The sequence below is a fragment of the Rosa chinensis genome, chromosome 6 (assembly GCF_002994745.2).
Source record: "Rosa chinensis cultivar Old Blush chromosome 6, RchiOBHm-V2, whole genome shotgun sequence".
NCBI classification, from domain to species: domain Eukaryota; kingdom Viridiplantae; phylum Streptophyta; class Magnoliopsida; order Rosales; family Rosaceae; genus Rosa; species Rosa chinensis.
In genome coordinates, this window is record NC_037093.1 from 1071282 (window position 1) to 1090866 (window position 19585).

General features: G+C 37.0%; 1 protein-coding gene across 2 annotated transcripts; it reads right to left on the reverse strand.

The window, feature by feature from the left end:
• Nucleotides 1-425: 425 nt before the first annotated feature.
• On the reverse strand, nt 426-18132 carry LOC112172170. 2 transcript variants are annotated; one of them, XM_024309409.2, is made up of 32 exons: nt 17929-18132; nt 17671-17844; nt 17428-17523; nt 17199-17268; nt 16955-17088; nt 15964-16104; nt 15723-15880; nt 14916-15084; nt 14728-14826; nt 14406-14483; nt 14262-14321; nt 13970-14127; nt 12980-13181; nt 12311-12430; nt 11307-11386; nt 11118-11222; nt 9981-10058; nt 9208-9296; nt 8813-8961; nt 7497-7640; nt 7301-7408; nt 6921-7031; nt 6303-6407; nt 6086-6196; nt 5730-5908; nt 5132-5594; nt 4512-4619; nt 4288-4346; nt 3267-3651; nt 1228-2787; nt 850-1057; nt 426-755 (listed from the first exon to the last, which is right to left on the reverse strand). In XM_024309409.2, exons 1-32 carry the CDS (start codon nt 18028-18030, stop codon nt 655-657), a joined length of 5904 nt encoding a protein of 1967 aa, XP_024165177.1. In that variant the 5' UTR covers nt 18031-18132; the 3' UTR covers nt 426-654. The 2 variants fall into 2 exon arrangements, with proteins under 2 accessions (XP_024165177.1, XP_024165176.1); XM_024309408.2 differs by having other exon boundaries at nt 3267-3672.
• Between the last annotated feature and the right edge of the window lie 1453 nt (nt 18133-19585).

A 19585-nucleotide genomic window follows, 5' to 3' on the forward strand; every position in this document is an offset into this window, starting at 1 on the left:
AAGCAATTAGCTCAATGTGTGAAGAACATTGCGAATACTAACTAGTATTAGATTAATCTAACGGTTCGTGTTCAAAAGTTTGATACTCCAGCAATATAGATCTTTCAGATAAATCAAATCATTTAGAAGCAAAAGAATGGCTATACTAAGGTTTTAGTTGTTGTGGGTATGTGAGCCAATATTTGTAGCGACTAAAACTCATTGAAGGTTGGTGGCATCCATTTATTAGGAATATAAATAATATACTGCTACATTGTCCCTGTAAAGATATTATAGGGCCCCCCCACATGTTTGCCAATGATAGATCCCCTTGGGAAAGAGACGAGGAAAAAGAAGCTGCACAACGACAATCGTGAATGGCCACGATTCTGAGAAATCTTCTCCATCATAGAGTTTATAAAAATTAAATTAAAATTCGAAACGAATGGCCGAAAGAAATGTCACTATTAAAGCATGTGGAATATTTCTAAAGCAAATTACTTGAGCGATACAGAAAGAACAGATATATATGTATTCTAAACTATAACAAAGAGTGAATTAGCTTTTCTTTTGTTACAAGGGAGGCCAAAGAGGAAGGGTATGCCAACTCTGGCCTACTTTACATATTTTCTTGTGTACTCTACTGCTTTCACCTATGCACACTACGAATCTATCTCACAAAAATTCATCTGCCTGTACCAATCCGGGATAGACAACCGACATTATCTGCTTCAAGGACTTCAGAGACGGTTTCAGGAAAGCATGCGTCTCCGTCGCTGCAAAACACATTGCAAAGGATAAAACCAATTGTTAGATTTTAATCACCAGGTAACAGGAGATGCCATTGCAGTGGAGTGTTCTTTTCTGTACCTTTTATCAACAGTTTAACTTCCTTCGAAAAATCTTCCACACGCCCTAGCACGGGTCTTATGCCACATATCTGTAGAACACAAAGTTCCAAGTACATGGCCATCTCCATTATTTGTAGCAACAAACAACAGATAGACTGGACTTCAATGTGAATCTCCTTCATTCTGTTAGCTTCACATAGTTCTGTAATGATGGCAATTGCTTGATCCTACATAAGAGATAACATATCCAACTCAGAAAAAAAAAAGAAAAAAAAAACATCTATGAAATTATCTGTTAAATAATCACATTTTTGTATACTGAAACAAATAAAAAAACAGACACTGGGACATCCCTAGATCATTCAAAGATGGCTAAATGCTGAAAGTACCACGTTACCTGTAAGCCATGTAAGATCTCAGGCATTGGAAGCTCAGGAAAATGGTCAAGATCAACAAACCCCACCTCCTCTGACCTTCTAGAAGCGCACTCAGCTTGTAAACAGAGAAACTTCAATAGGAGAAACGTAATTTTGTAGATCTGTAGGGCAATAGTGTCTGAGAAGTACGATTGAGAAACGTGATAACCATTTGCAGTAGCTTGAGTTTTAATAGTCAGTGCTGTTGATGTGATAGAGGCAGCCGACACTTTTGGTTTTGACATGCAGCCAGGCGGTGAAAGAGCAAACCATCCACTTCTACTGTTGACAAACGAGGGTTTCTTGCAAGTATCGAATTCCTCTTTAAGGGTAGGAGGACATATGAGAGGGGCACTAAAACTCGAAGTTTCTCCAAGGCGTTGAGTTCCCCTGCTGATAAATGCTAAAAGATGGATACTTTTCTCTCTCAGCTGGGAATCCAATTCTTTCATGGCCTTTACCCATGAATTCCAATGTTTTGCCAGCACACACATTAGCATGAGAGTGTGCTCAGTTTCTTTAAGATCAGTAAGAGAGGTTTGTCTCTGCTGAGCACGAGGTCTTTTCTTGTCATGATCATCAGATGGGAAGTCCGGTGCACTGAGATAGTACGAAATCATATATGCTTTCTCAGAAAAGAAGTAAGGTATTACATTCTCCACAACATCAGAACAAGCAGAACTGTCTCCTAGAGACTGAACCATAGCTGTGATGACAGCCGAACCCAGTCCCCAAATTTGTTTAGGTTTTTCCATTATGTCAGATGAGTTGGAAAGCCTATTACTCATAGTTACTGAAGAAGACATATCATCCAAGTACTCAGCGAACAAGAATCTCAGAGATGAGAGAAAACCATGATTAATAAGCATCTCTGCACCCTGCCTCACACGAGCAAGAGTCAAAAAGAACTTCATTATAATAGGCACAGATTCAAGAGACTTTTTATCTTGAAGCTTCAGAATAAAATGCTGAAGCTGGAGGTGATTCTGTATGATGGGAAACCAAGTGTTGGGAGTCAAGAAATTTCTCAATATCAAGTCCATAGTAGTAAGGGAGAGTCTGCAATCCTCAGCACTAGCAATGCGGTTACAGAGAATTGGTAGCAGACGTAGACTCAGATTAGATATTTTAGCCATGTTTTCAACAGATACTGTATCTCTTTCCCCAACTAAATTTGAATAATGACAACTAAACTTCACTGCTGAGAGAAGCAGCATGAGTAAGAGCTTGACTGTAGAGCTAACCACAGAAACTGATGACCCAGTAACTAATGGTTGGAAATCACTCAACACTTTAAGGCCAGCAGCTGATGTTTTTAGCACAAGAACGCAAACAGATGGAGGCAGGCTCTTATGTGTAGAAATCATAAGATAAAGAAGCAATTCTGCTTGAGCTGCAAGGAAGTGAAAGATTTCTTCAGAAGCACCAAGTTCTGGAGCCAATGATTTTACTGTATCAAGGAAATTCTGGCATATGTGATCTATGCATGGGAAAACCAGTTGATCAGAGATCTCTCTCCCTGTACTCTTCGACTCCAGTGACTGCACCAGCAGGTAAACAGGAATTAATTTCAAGAGAAAAACGAGATATTCAAAAGCAAACCAAGTAAAGAGACACTATGGTATGCTCAAACAAAAGAAACTGAAACCTTGACAAGCAAATGAAGCCACATCACATATGCCTAAACCAAATGTTAAAACCTCAACAATCATGTTCATATGTATCATATTCTTGATATGATCAAATATGAGTTCACAACAGATTGTCGGAAAAAAGTAATTACAGGAATCAATGTTCCAATTATATATCTATAAATCTCATATCTAAATATCTTGAGATCCTACGGCTTTTATTGCATTCTTAAGCACCTTAATTAGTTGTGACATAGGTCTAGTATTGTATTGAAATTCACTAAGTATCACTAATACTGCTGAACAACATGGACAAAACTTTGATATGAAAAATCAGACCTTTGAAGTAGAAAACAACAGAAAGGATTTTACTAATTCTAGGAACTCACATCATCCAGGTAAACAGTTAAGACACTTCTTAATGCTCTAAGTGCAGAAAGTTTTGAGCTTGTAAGGAACACCATTGAGTTCACATCCTTCATGTGATTCAACATTGTTTCTGCAATCGCCTTTGACTCCTTCCATGTTGAATAATCCCAAAGATCTGATCCCAAATCAGCTCTTACGCGTTTGAGATCAAACCGGTACGCATCTTTGCCAGTTATAAAAAGATCGCCATCATACTTAAGTTGGTAAGTCTGAAAAATGTTTGATTCAATTAAGAACTGAGAGAGTTCTTTAAATGATCCAGCACCAATTTCACGGCCTTCTACCTTCCCTTGCAGATGATAATATAGATCGCTGAGTATCAAATAATTTCGCTCCTTCTCTGCACTGGAGAAAGATAACATAGAACTTACATGAAAGAAAATACATAATACGTGTTATTTCTAGAGTAATACGAGAAACTGAAAATAAAAGTCTTAAGACTTTAAAATGCATATTAGCGCAACTATACATGCCCCTACTAGGATAGTGTGCAAAATTTTAGAAGACAGACCAAGTTCAAGTTCAATGGCAATAAAGCAAGCAACAAAAATATCTCATGGGGACGTCCCTTATATTGTCATAGATTCAGAGCAATGTGAAAAGGTGCCCATAAGAGCACAAACATACAAATCTGACTGTTTGGTAAGGAGCCAATAAGCAAAAAACAGCATTAATCACTGGTCAATTGACATACAAAAAATACGAACAAATGCAAGAGATAACAATAACTACAGATTCATGAAACCATCCAGTGCTACTTAACAAAAGACATGGCACTCAAAACTGAAGTTTCACACAATCATTCATATAAGAAAATGATTGAAACTGAAGTTACATTTACAGGAAGGCACACCCATAAGTGTCCAGAAAGTTTTTCAGTTTCAACGCCTTCCAAGAAGATGATTGAAGAAAATTCATAGACATATTGTTCACATACATATTATAAACTCCATTAGGAATTAGCAATAACAAACATAATACCTGTAACTATGCAGTGAGTATTGAGCTAACAATTCAGAAAACGCAGGATGACTTCGGAGCTGCAAAGAAGGCAAAGAACAGCGCCGATCAGATGGCCAGTCATGCAAACTTTAAAATCACAATACTAGAAAAGGAAAGTATTAAATTTAAGTTAATGAGCTAGTGATGGGTTTCAGCAGCATACACTTTGTCTAAACTAATAAGTAATTAAAAGAGCATCAGACCTTATTTAAAAGAATGCGGGACTTCTCAAGTAATGACACAGACAAACTTCCAGCATCACCACGTGCTAATTTCACCATGACAAGGGCGGTGACTGAACTGGCAGCAACCTGCGCAATTACACCTATGATTATCGCAGTTTAAATATGAAGTAAAATATTGCAAACAGTCAGACACATATCACCAGAGAAAAATTTATAAATATTAATGGATGCCATGAAGCAAAATTCTGGGATGTGTTAACATAAGAATATTGTAGAAAGTGATTTTCATTGCCTTTGTTTATACAACTATACAGCTTATATAGCAGCAGATATGCTGCTGTTACATAGAGAGAATAAAGTGCATTTACAACAAATATAAAACAGATCCTAAACTGATGCTATCACAGTGATTACACAGCAAAGCAGAAACGGTAGTCTAGGTTATGGCTTGATTGTAGCCAATGATTTATGCTCTCTAACAAATATGACCAACCAACAAAAATTACAGAAGCCAAGTTTTTATTAAGATGATAATTGACATACAAAGTGAAGACAAAAGCAGAGACCGAAGCATTTATGATTTACGAGTTTCAGGTAAAAGTCACAGAAAAAGTATAACAACTCTGAAAAGAAGTCACCTTTGCCCGCAAATATAGATTGGTGTCATATTCACTATGACTTAGTGACTTGGTCAAATTGCCCCAAACTGAGCTTCCACACCAGGCTGATAAAATATCCTCTAGAATTTCTCCTTTTGATTTTTCAGTTCTCACTGTATTCTGTATCTTGTCCTGTGATTCAGTCACTTGTTTTACAAGTGACTCGGCATGTAACAGTTTCTTCTGCAGGAACACATCATTCGCCATTATTTCCAATATCGAGGATTGACACTGATATCTGTATCCAAAATCTTGAGCTTCTGTCTCAGTTAAATTCTCAGGTAGAGGAGCTTCCACGCTAGAAATTTTGGAAATAGAACTCGACAAGTTTTTCCAGAAATTTTCAGAGCCTTTCACGCATTCCAAAATACCAGAGTACCGAGCAGCGTCTTGCCACAGAGCTCTTAGAAAGTTCAGAACATTCAGCAGTATACGGGGATTGCTGCATATTCAAAAAGTTAAACAAACAAATTACAGCAGTTTAGCAAAAGGCACAAAACTTAAGACTGCAAGGTAATAATGGAAGGATAAAGGACTAGAAAACGAACTACAACTGGGATATTTCATGACAACATACCTGTTGATAAGATCATTAGATCTTCTAACATAATGCAGAACTGCATCCACAACACTTGCCTTTTCAGACTCAGATGACCTCAACAGAACTTCATTTGTTGGCAGCTTCATATCACCAGCATTACTCAGTTGGACACCTTCATTGAATTTGGTGGATAACACAGAAACAAGAAAAGCAGGCTGTATGGAAAAACATTAATAAGAAGAAAAAAATAGTGCTATAGTAAATAATTTTCAAAGGTGATAGACAGGTGATTGATGAGATAACATCTGGTGAAACAGCCAACTTGGCCTGACACTTGTACGAGCGATACTCTAAACATTAACATATAGAACTTGAAACCTTCAGTAACAAACCTGATAACGTGCAGCAGAAGTGAGCAGATTGACTACAGCAACAAAGAGATCTTCATTCGATACTGACTGCTCAAGTAATATGTAACTAATACCATGCCTCAGATCTTCAATCTATCAACAGTGTACAAAGGCAATAAGCAGATTTAGAAGCAGTAGGTTAAATGGATTAAGCTTACAAGAAATCAATAGAAAAAAAAAATAACCGTAAACATGCAACCTGTATGTCATCTAGGCCAAAGCTGCTTCCAAACAAATATGGTTGGATAATATCTGCCATCATCAAGAACACTGACAAAACCCTAGCAGCACCAACTTGTATTCGCTGCATAGAAAACTTAAGATCTTTAATACAAACGCTCAAGTACAATTGTAGAAATGATCCCACACATACTATCAGCAATCACTAAACATACACCACTTGGTTCTAATTAGTAGTGATAATTAGGGCTTAAAAAAGACATATTTACCACATTATTGTATGAACGAACCTTCCATGTAATTACATGCAAATAAAATGTATATACTGCCATCTTCTATGCATCATATAGCATAAAAGCGAAAAAGATTAACACTACGCCTTTCATGCTCAACCCTCAAAGCAATTTTAATGAGAATAGGGAAAAAAGAGCAACTGCATGCAACTATTAGTTTCTTATGAGTTAAAATGTCATCATAAATATACAAAAGACCAGCAAACTTAAATTGCAATTCACCAGAAAACAATAAGTGGAACAAGACAAGCAGATAAGTTTCTACTTCAGAAGAAATAGCAATAAGAAAAATAACCAAGTGGAAGGCAGAGTATAAAATCAATAAGCATAGGGAAAGGCCATACTGGATTGCGAGAATAAGATATGAACGATACGAGCGCTGCAACTACAGGAATTGGTTTTGTTGCTGAGGAGAAAACTGCTTGGTGAAAAATTGGAAGGCTGGAAAATGTACCCTGGAAATAAACAAAACTGAACATCAGATTTCTACATAAAAGTGCTATAGATAATATCAACTGTCATACTATGATAAAGAGATATCTCTCACAGTTCCATATGGTTGACTCCTACATCGACACTCTAGGAAAGGGAAAAGAAAGACCCGAGATTTTGTTATACAGTTCAGTGTTTGTTTGGTTGTCAATTTGTCATCATTAAACAAAGAAAATCACAAATATAACATTAAAACTCTTTCAAATCACTACTATCTTACTTCCAAATTTACCTTAGAAAATTTGGAGAGCATGATGAAAAGAACATCTAGAACAGAACATATAGCCAGCTGTAAACCTTCAATCTCTGTTAGCTCAATAAGACGGCTGAAACATAGTCTCTACAGAAAAAATGTACCCGCTATAGTAAGCAGAACATAACATTAGCTGTTAATAACCAAATTAGATCAGAAGATACAGAAAGCCCACCTCTAACATTTGTGGTGTTGTACAAACAATTTGAAAGAGAGTATTATGGATGGAAGAATCACAGAATATCCTATCTAGGATGACTTCATCCAGCTTTTCAGAGCATGAAGTTGATGTAATACACCTTTTCAACACTTCAAGCACCTGAAACAGTAATATAAAAAAAAATCAACTTTCCAGGCATAATGCATGTATGAATAGTATTTAGTAGACATAACAGGCAAGACATAGGAACTGCAAACATACAAGCACTGTGATCCGGAACCAAGTACATTGATGCAAACAAAATTATGGATATGATGAACTCTGAACAAGATTTGCTATTCAGGCTCACTCATATCAGCTTAGCAATAAATGACATTCCATTTTTCCTACAGACAAACTGACACTTAAAACTGTCACAACATGCATAAAACCACTCAATCATGGGTTTAATAGAGAATAGTCACAGGAAATTTAGTACCACAAATAATGCTTTCTCCGAAATAAGAAACGGAATAACTATCTAAATGAAGAAAAGTAAACAAGTAATCCACTGACTGTAAACATTCCCTAAGCCTGCATTCTCATTCATACGATTGATATGGTCCCAATATACTTTCTTAACTGGTTAAGCTACATTAGAAAAAGAAGAAAAGCAAAAGGCAAGAAAGACAATTGGCTCCAGATTCATCATCCAAAAGCATAACAAGCTAAAGGCCAATCTCATATAGCAGTAAGAAGAGGTTTTTGCTAAAATTTTAGTCACTGTTTTTAAATCCCAAGGTATGTATCTAAAAACCATGAACATATCCTCCAGTATGCACCTATTTGATTTTCTTTGACAAGAAACAAGACCTTTTGTTGAAAGAAGGAGAAGAAAATACTAAAAAGGATGTACAAGAGGTCCACCAGAAGAAAAACAAAAAAACAAAAAAAACCGAAGAGAGAATGAAGAAGAAACAGAAAAAGGAAACCCCAACAGCAAAACACCTGCAAGACCAAGCTACTCCCCAAAACAAAATAGCAGACCAATCCATATGGATCAAGGTATCAAACTAAAGGGAATATCCTTGAAATGCTTAGACATGGAGACCAAAAGGGAAGCATACAATCTGACTCTTTCCTAAAGCGTGAGGTGGCTTTTATAGCTTTCCTCTCAATTTTTCCCCATTTGTAACTTTGTAGTAGTAGGGAAATCCTATGACATTTATCAAGAACAGATCAGTACACAAAACCTTAGACTCTCAGTTTTCATCAATGAGTTTGTCCTCAAGTTAAAAATAAACAAAGAACTTGTGTCACAGTACCAGCACAGGAGAGACCATGAGTTTTACCTTTAATGTTACTCTCCATCGAGTATGCTTTAACTTGTATTTCCAGTACTCATGGTTAACGAGAACATACTGAAGAGAGAAAACGATTAAAGCCAGTACAGCATCATTCTTCACACCTGATTCCATGAACTGCAGAGTAAAGTCCAGCACTGCAAGGTTTGAAAAATCATTCATGTCAAGAAATAGAGCACATATACAGGAAATTCTGAAGCACATCTTGCAGAAAGCTAAAATAACAAGAAAAAACATCAGTAATCTCTTATATTATTGTATGCTAAACAAAAGAAGAAAATGATGTTATATTTGAGAAAGCAGATCGTAACAAAATGCAAATTAAACAAACAAAATAGAAGAGAGCAAAAGGAATCATATAAAAGGTCTACTGCATAATATACCTGATATAGTCAATGCGCAGTCACTATCATTATGCTCACAATCAATTACAAGCATCTTCGCCAGTTTTCCAGAAAGTAACCATGATTCACTGTTAAATTGCAATCAATAACAATGAATTAAATACAAACTATGACCCTTGCCTCGATGAGGCACCAGCATTACCAACACAGGCAAGAAAACTATAAGATGAATGTAGAAATAAATAGTCAAATAATCAACTCCCGACACCCTGCAAACAATCCTCACCTGTATTATAGAAGGTTGCCTCATACACAGCACAAGAGAAGAAGGGATTTATTGATAGCAATCAAGATATTTTTTCGTCTAGAAATGTAGCAATAAGGTTTGCTGATTGCTCCTTTACCAATATAGATTTCATTAGAAGGCCATTCTCGGTCGTTCAATTACATTTACCAATAAGTTAAAGGGGAAATGTAAAACCATAAAGGAAAAAAAGCAGTGATACAAGGAGAGAAACATCCCATAAAATAGCTGAAAACAAGAGCTCCCTCATGAGAAAATAGGTATGACCGTAAGAGATGAACATCATACAGGAAATGGATATGGGCAAAGGTATACAGTTTTTAAAAAAAAACAGGTATTACGAAGAAATCAAAACTCAAAACTAAAAAATAAAAATAAAAACGATGCAACATACAGCTCCACTTCAAACAATTAACTCGCCCCAAAAGCAAGAATATAATATGCACACTTATATATGAACAATAACAGCATAACAAAGAAAGCAAGTCTTCTCAATTTAAGGATTCACCTTGATGAACCATTGTCGCCAATCTCGAAATCAAACATATTTGCTTTTAAGGCTACCTCAGCAACATGAGAAGGGGAACTGCCACAGTAGGTGCATGTTAATGACAGAAGGTTATTATGGCCTCTACCAAAAACAATTTCAAGGAAAAATTAAAAGACTTGGGATACAATCCGATACAAGACATTTTAGTTTAACAATGCACTTCAAGTTTAAACAAGTTATGTCTGCCAAACTAAGACCGCCGGCACCATAAGTGATTAAAGTCCTTCACATCAACTTAAACAAACAAGGTGTAATCAATTTTATGCGGCAAGGATACAAATTTAAGCTGAAATAATTGAATAAACTCAATCTGTCACTCCCAGAGTTATGTCACACCCCTTAAAAATTTAAGGAAAAAAACAAAAAAAAGTCCTCAACTCACTCACCCACTATTCTGAAAATACCCATCACACCCCCTAAAAAAAAAAATTTTAAAAAATAATAATAAAAAAATCAGGATACTATAAAGCTTAGCGATCCTAACAGGAACTTCAGCATGAGCCATTATATTGGGATAAGCACTTGAAGCGATAAGCTTTATTACTTCCATGTTCTTTTGAAGAATGCATGCATTAAGTATACAGCTTAAACAGTATAAGCATACAGCTTGTTCACTCTGTTTAAGGAATTATCCAGGACATGAACAGTTTGGTTCAGTTTATTCTCTGTGGGATTCTATATCTCCTAAATTTCAGGATGTATCATTTTCGATATTCATACAAATGCATGTATAAGTAGACAGCTTAATTGCTATGTCTATAGCTATATTTATACTATACTATAAAAACCTTTTTGCTTACTAGAAACTACTTTCCTCTTAAGTCATAACATTTCTTTCAGTATCACTTATTGCTACTTCTAAAAATGAAGGGTTTCATTCTTAAATAAATAGCAGAAAGACTTTATGCAAAGCTTAAGATAATTTAAGCTCATTTAAGACTGCACAAAATCCTTAGCACAAGAGGAAGGATTTGCAATGTAAATGACAAAGCAAACAACTTTTTTATTCTTTATAGTCCTACTGAACCAAAGATTAGCAGAACACTGTAAGTAAGATATTCAGAACGACTCAATCAAGATAGACAATGAAGTTACCATTTTAACATCTTTGCCAAAATGTTGATAGCCACGGACATAAGAGCAGCACCGCTAGGAGTAGGAGATAACCTTCTGACCAAAGTGCTAATCATCTCAACCACCCTGGATGAAAAACAAATACACATGAGACGACATATTCAGGAAAGAGAAAAGAAAACACACATGAGCAAAAGGTTGCTTAATTACCACATGCTATTCTGCCCACTCATGCCAGTTGATTGGAAATGCAAAGAGCTCCCAATATCCATCAAAGCAAAGCATACAGCCTAAATATTGAACATTAGTAGGCAAGGAGATCGTTACAAGAATAGCAAGAATGCCATAAAGAAGAGAAGAGACAGACAAATTAAAATACACACTTTGTTTATTGCTTTTTATAATGATCTATAGTTTCTCTTTATAATAAAATTACATGATTTAGCTTGAGTAGAGCTAAATTTTTTTGCAAAAGAATTTAAAGTTGGCCAATTCTGTTCTTGACAGGGAAGCCAAAAAAGAATTGCCACTATTACAATGCAGGCCAAGTTCTTGAAGCAAAGAACCATAACGACAAGGAACCAAAACCACATAAAAACACAGTTAAAATGGCTTTATATTGACTTGAGAAAACTTTGGTACGTATTCAGAACAGTACAGTAAAGAGAAACATTTCAATTATTATGAGGCAAGGAGGAGACTAAGATATCTCCTATTTCTTCAGAGGGAATATTAGTTGATACTTCATAATGAAAAAAAGAATCTTTTGTCTTAAAGGGGTGTCAGTTTCATTTGTTGCCTTATAGCTGGCAACCGGAAAAACAGTAGCTTTTTTATTTATTCTTTTCAAGAGTAGTAGTTTGATTACTCACATAATGTTAACGTAAGCAACAACTTGAAAGCAAGCAAATTTTAGATAACTTCTCAATTGGAAAAGAAATTTAGTCCACACTTGATTGTGCACACTAAACAGAATGCCAAAGATTTTTGAATCTATTTGCGGAGAAGAGTTGAACGTTTTATCATGCTTACGATAACAAACACACTGATATAAAATATTACAAACTAACTAGTGCAAAAGTTAACTGGGGACTGACTATTTCATTCAGTAACAACTAACAAGCCAACCTAGATTGCATCAATAATTGAAAACTACCCCATTCATCAGTTCCTAATCCACACATACTTTAGCAACGAATAATGAAAAACTTTACCATGCTAAAGGTAACCATCCGGCTAAGGAGGTTGAGGATAAGAAGAACTTCTTCATTTCTTTGGAAATACAGCTCTTGGGCCAAGCGCATAAGCAACACTAGCACCCCGGATTGTGTATACTATAAAAAAAAAAGAGACATGACTTAGCACAAAACTAAATAGAATTGGCAGGTAATATAGATAGATAGATAGATAGATAGATAAAAAGAGAGAGAGAGAGAGGGCAGAGTGCTTAAAATGGAAACACTCAGTACGTTGTAAAAGAAATAAGAATAGGTTACAAAAAAATACTTTCAGCAGGCATCCATTGCCTCAGAATGACATAAATAGATAAAAGGGAAATCACAGCTTTGCTAGCAAATGCAAACGAAGACAAACATTAACCGATAAATGAAATACTACCACACATCTGCATTTTAATGCTACACATGTAGCAATGAATAATAGAGATAATTTTGTCACGGAAACAATAGCTTCTTCATACTACATGAGAAAGATAGACCAACAACAATACATTGAAGAAGAAAGGGAAGAACAACATTCACAGAAAAATGCCCTAACATTGGAAAGCATCACCAAATGTCAGTGAAATTATGAGATTTTTACCACGTACATACAAATTAACTGATAAAAAAGAAGTTAACAAACATGAGTAATTGGTCATTTACCTCCCATCGAACAAGAGCAGTATTTTCACCAACTAATCTTAATATATGCCCACAAGTTTTACTGGGGATGACCAAACCTTCAAGTCCAGGGACATGCAACGGGAGGTCCGTCTCAACAGTTTGAGAGATGCCATCCCTAAAGGAATTGTTCGCAATCTTAAACAAGGATGATACACCAACAGACTTATCTAAAAAGTTGTACCTGTTAACAGAACGAGCAAATTAATTAGAACACAACATCAAAATAGAATAAGCATCAAACATTTGTATAGGAAAGGATCAAAAAACATAACCAGAAAGAGCTTATTTTCAGCATTCCCAGGGGAATTGGGAGTGTCGCTGAGAGAAAATGTCTAAACATCATATTTCAAAAGCAAAAAAAGCTTGAGCAAAACCAGCAAAATCTTCAGCATTATAATATAAGTATATGTAGGGAAAACTCCCACAAATGCAGGACTAGATAACAACATATTATACCAAATAGTGCAGATGAATCCCATCTTTTCACTGGACTCATAAGGTTCAGACATTGGTCATTCTTAAGCTACTAAGAACAATATGTGCTTTAATCACTGCATTAATACCATAAGCTTTTGAGGCAAGAACCAGAAATTGAAATATAAAAAGTTCCGAATTACTCTACATGAACTGTAGCAGCAGTAGTGCTGTAATTTTGCTCTCTAGTTCTCATCGGTTTGCTTCAAAATAGCAGCAGAAAAAAGTTTTCCTATTGCTCCCTCTAAGTATTGTAGGCTACAAAACCCATTAAGTATGCTCATGTTTCACTGAGCTCCAGACTAGATCAGATTTTCTCATGTGTTGTGTATGAATTCATGATATAACTAAACACAAAGTTCAAACAAGCCTGACCTGAGGACTGCCCCAGAACCAAATTGAAGTTGATCCAGCACCCAAAGGGTGACCAGGTATTTTGTTCAAAGAACATATCAAAACCAAATAAGAACAACCATGCCAAATAAGTATACTCACACACATTCAGCAGGCCACGTTCCCTCACAAAGGGATGATAAAAGGCGAACAAGCTCCACAGTCCTGAAAGGAAATTCACTCTCTAAGTTGTAAAGAAGACACCGGATAGGACCATCAATAAAACTTCCTCGGTCCCAGAACTGGATACAAAGTGACTCCTGCAAAATTAAGGAACAAATGAGTTATTATTCACTAATGATAAAGACAGTAGCAAGTTCAACTACAACAATTAGGATTATAGAATATATTGATCAAAGCCACAGATGTTGTAAGAAACTAGCCATGTCCAAACCTCTCCCTGATAAATTTTGCAAAGAATATCCAGTATTAACATAAGAGTGCCTTCTTCCATCTGCATAATAGGTAAAGCAAAAGAAATAAGAAATGCATCCAACAAAAGCTAATATGAATTTGCACTTGTGCACCATACATTTACCTGAAGATTGATCTCATAAGATGCGATAAATGCAGAAATAATAGTTCTCAACACACTTCGATAACCAGCAACAGGCCCCTAAAAGAAATAAGAAGAATATTATCACTTTTTAAAAATGGAAATGAAGAGGGAAAGAGACCAAAGACAAGTACTTAAAATGGCCTAAACAATGTAAATCAAAACTAGTTGAAACTTCAGATAACATAACGTATCCCAAGTCTTCTAATGGGAAAAGGGGAAAACCAAATTGAACCTCAAAATACTGGGCAACACCTAGAACAAATCACTCTGAACACTGATACCTAAAATGAGAATAACTTACATCAGATTCCTTCAATACATCACTTTCAAGGATTTCTACAAAATAAGTCAAAGATGACGCCTCGAATGCTTGGCGAACATAACCAACATGATCAATTTCCTGGAAAATAGGATAAAATTAAAGCCAGTAATCATTGGTAATATTCAAATAGCCTGGAAGATGAGGCAACATCTGCACATAACACATACCATTAGTATGTTGTTTTCTTCTTTGCCTGGAAGTGATGAAATCAGACAAAGAAAGACTGCCCATGCCAGAATTAATGGGCCTGCCTCTTTTGTTTCAAATGCATTTAAAGTTGAAATTATTGCTTCAATCTCTTGGATATCAGCCAAAGTAATAGCAGATGCACCGTGCCTGAGATACAAGTATTCTAACTTTTAGAAAAAGAAAATAAAAATGGGATGGAGTTAAAGAAAATGTTGCTATGGCCATAAAGAACAGTTCCAAGACTACCATATAAACCTGAGTGATAAGTGGTTGATTACAGTTAAACTAATGAGGCTTAAGAGTGTTCATTCAGTATCATTACTACTTGTTATTCATAGTCTGTCGACTATTTCTAATCCAAATAATTTTTGTGACTTATCCTACTTTTCACAAGCCTATGTATTTTACAAACTCTCACAAACCCAACTTAATAATTTAGATTTTTGTAAGTTAAAGTCTGGCTTTCAATATAATGGAGCAGCCCCTTTTATTCAGAATGAAATCAAAACAGAAACCATGCTTTGTCATTCTAAATTCTATCTTGAAGAAGCAATTTCAAAGCATGCAAATATCTGCCTCACAAGTACCAAGTCCATCCCTTAGCCTCCCCAAGGGCTTTTTCATTCTTAGTGACATAAGCCAGGAAATGATACTGTCGTAGTGCAACAAATGAGGTGTTTATGTACCATATTTTGATATTTAAATAAGTAAATCATTGATTTCACCCACGATATTTTACTCTTGGTAACATTAAACAAGTAAATGCATTCTAAGTAGCAAAAAACCTGAAAGGCATTTCATCATGGACCATTTGGAGACAACTTTCCAGGTCTAGGGTTTCTATAAGAATTAGAAGAAGCTGAACTTTGGCTTGGTAAGAAGAACGCAGTGCTTCAGTTGATATTGCCAGCTTTTCAAAGTTAGAAGACCCAGATAAAATTCCCTGGAACACAAAGGTTTTGTGGAAGGATTAGGATGAGAGAATACTCTATGAACAAATTCAGTTCAACAAAGATAACAAGATACCTTATACAGCAAGCACAATCCTTTCCACGTTTCACCATTACAAGTACAAAGTGACTCATAATAAGCCAGGAAAAGAATATCCAAAACCAAATTATCTTCGATTAGTGTCTCCTCAGCCCACAAGCTGAAAAGGTCAACATCCTAACAAAGCATCCAGACAAGTTAACATCAGGGCTTTGACCAAAAGCATTCAATTCTTAATTCCACAAACAAAAGCATGCATGTATGCATATGCTAATACACATTTTCATACATGGGCATGCAATCAAGGAACCATAAGACTAATATAAGCTACCACACTAAACAGTGACTTGATATATCTGATTCACCAAAGCTAAAACCTGCGTCAGCTCCTGTGCTAGCATATATATGAATGTAATACAGTAATAGCCAAATAAATGTTCACACCTAAAGACATGTTTATTCGGCCATCAAATATCACATAAGCCCAGGAAGCTATTGTTAATAATTCGCTAAAAACTTCCTCCAGCAGCTTTTACAGTGACCACTCCCACCAGTACCTCAACTTTTATTAGCTTAGTAACTTCAATACACTATCAAGTATCAATATGCAAGCCTAGTAAATAAAGAATGAAGAAGATAGTCAAGCCATTGACTCAGATTTCCAGATACCGCTATCCACATTGTAGTCAAAGATAGTCAAGCATGCAGTAAGACATAATGTTTTTTAACAGAAGAACAAACTTTTACTTGAAAAGAAAAAAAACTTACAAATCGATGGACAAGCTAACTAATTAAAAGAGATGCAGTACAATTCAATTTCAACATCAACCAACTTTTAATACTCCGTATTATGATAACCCACAAGAATGACACTATGAAAGAGTATGAAGTAAAATAACCTAAATGGTCCAGTAGAGATCATATAATTTAACCGACTAAAGTCAATAAAATTACATGAGAACCAAAATAATAGTGCCAGCCAGCTTAGTACTGAAATCGCACAGGGTGCATAAGCATTGGAATGTACCATTTGTTCAGGGGGATTGGAAGATAAAAGGTCTTGCAGCACAGATATTAATTTCTTCTCCAATCCATCAGAAATCAACTTTAGTGCTTCCTCCTTAATAGCAGTTCCTTCTCCAGAGAAAGTTTCTAGAGACACTGTTGCATCCAAAGTGAATGGTAAGTACAAATTTCAAACATTGTTGGAAGTTCAGCTTCATAAAGCATCCATGATATCCTAGAGGGTTTAGGTCTCATTATTGACTTACAAGCAAGCATGAGAATACTCCTGGTACACTTCAGCAAGCACTGTCGCTCAATATAATAGTGAATTAACACCTGCATAAGAGAGAGAGGAATTAAGGAAGACAGATGACAAGCACTATATGAAACATTTTGCAAGCAGCAAAAACGGGACATTATACTCATTTCATGATTCCTTGCTGTTATAGCATTTCGACGCTCAATTCAGTTACACATTGCGAGTGAGATACTAACCGCATGAACATACTCGTGCGCCACAGAGTCAAGAGCTACATTGTTGTCCTTGAGAGACCTTTCGACAAGAATGTAAGATTGCACCTCATCCAGACACTGAAGCAAGACAACAAATCAACATTCATAGCTCGTCGACAATCGAAAGCACAAAAGAAGCATAATTGCCACAGATTAATGGATAAACATCCAAAATTTCCGAACAAGATACACAACTATAAAGCCAAATCAAAAAGCTGAACTCACCAAATAGGAGCTGATAGTCAGAGCCTTATCTTTCAATTCAGGCTTGATATCCAGCTGGTGCGACCCGATTTTGACAAGCTGTGAATCCAAAGCCGCCTTTGATTTCTCACTGGGCGGCTTGAAGAGGAAGACTGTGTCGACGAACCAGGCGTGATTGGCCTTCAATTTCTTGACCTAGGCAATAGCGGGAAGCAAATTGAGCGGTTTGAGATAGAGAAGAGGGAGGGGAAGGAGGGGGGGAGTGAGCTTAGGTTTTACCAGATTGGGAGGGAGGTCGTCGGAGAGAGGAGCGTTCTCGAGGTCGGTGAGTAAGAGAGAGAAGGGGTCCCACCAGAGAGAGGCGTCGACGTCGGTGGCCATTGAAGGAGGGAGAAGCTTCGAAACCCCAGAGAGAGAGAGTTCGCAGTTGGGGGTTTATGTCTGTTTGATTTTTTTCGCGCTTCGGCGAAAATGTGCCAACGTTTTTTTGGTCGGGAGGGGGGGACGTAGGACTTCAGCAGTCTCAAGTGGGCTTGGGCTTCGACTCATATTTTCTCAAAAAGGGAAATTGAAAAGTAACCTGACCCGGTTTGGTCGCGATCTTGGATCTGGTTGTGGCCGTTTGCAGGTAGTCGGATCTGTCTGCAGTGTGGCTAGGCGGCGCGGCGGCGTGGCTTGGTGATGCGTGGCAGCGGAGTGGTGACATCGGAGCTCGCCGGCGTCGGGAATGATGGTCTGGGGCGCTTGCTCTCTGTTGGGGAAAGGGGTGTTTGGGCTAGGCTTATTTTCTTGGGCCTCCCTGGTTTTGTTTTGTTTTTAGTTTCTTTAGGTTTTGGTGTGTCTGTCCGGTTGGTGTTCTGTTGAAAATAAGTCTCTCCTCTTGTGAGCGAGGGTTAGGGTATTTCTGGGTAGTGTCGATGTCATTGTTTTGGTGTCATGGTCGGTCTGTTGTGTCTTGGTCTGGTCTTTGGGCGGTGCTTTTTGGTTATCAACGTGATGGTGAATCACCCTTACACGTGGTCTGGCGGTTTTGGGTCGCGGTGTCCGAACGGGTGAAAACAGTTCATCATAATGTTGGTGGCTGGGTTGTATCGGTACAGGTTTGGTTGTTACTCATTATAGCTCGTGGGTATGAGCGTAAAATTTGGTTAGGGGATAGGCCTTTTTGGCTCATGGATGGTCCTGTAACTATGGATCCAATGTTATGTAATCTGTTTGGTTATTAATGAAATTTTCATCTTCTCAAAAAGTAAAAAAGTAACCTGACCCAAACAATTTTTTTTTTTTATTAGAAGGTAGAATTTCATTAACTCGATTGGATATTACATCCCATGGGTAATATGTGGCCTCAATAACATAACACCACACCCCATACATCAATTATTCAAATCATCTAGGAGAAGAGTTTGGAGCCAAGAGGCCCAGCCTCTTTCCAAAACTTAACGTTATCAACTGACAAAGCCTCTCTCGCTAATGCATGGGCCACTTTATTACAGCTGTGATGTACCTTCTCCCATGAGACAACCTCAATCTCGGTTCCCAGCTTCCTAGCTTCCTCAAAGATCTGACCTTCCATACTAAAATCAACTCCCTCCTTATTCAAAGCATGAATCACATTAATTGCATCACTTTCCACCACAATCCTTTGAAAGCCTACCTGTTTGCACAACCTTAGCCCATGAAGGTTTGCTAAAGCCTCTGTAGCGAAAACTGAAGGTATCCCTGCAAGAGGGAGCACCAAAGCACATTTCAAATTACCTTCAGAATTCCGCACCACTGCTCATATCCCTGCTTTACGGTTGTTGGGGGCGCATGCTGCATTGACACTCAACTTCAAGCATTGTCGATCGGCTGGACTCCACCTAGAGGCCGAGTTAGTATCCAACTTTCTGCACCAGCTCAGAGGTATCTCCTAGGCAACAGCATTAGCTTCCAT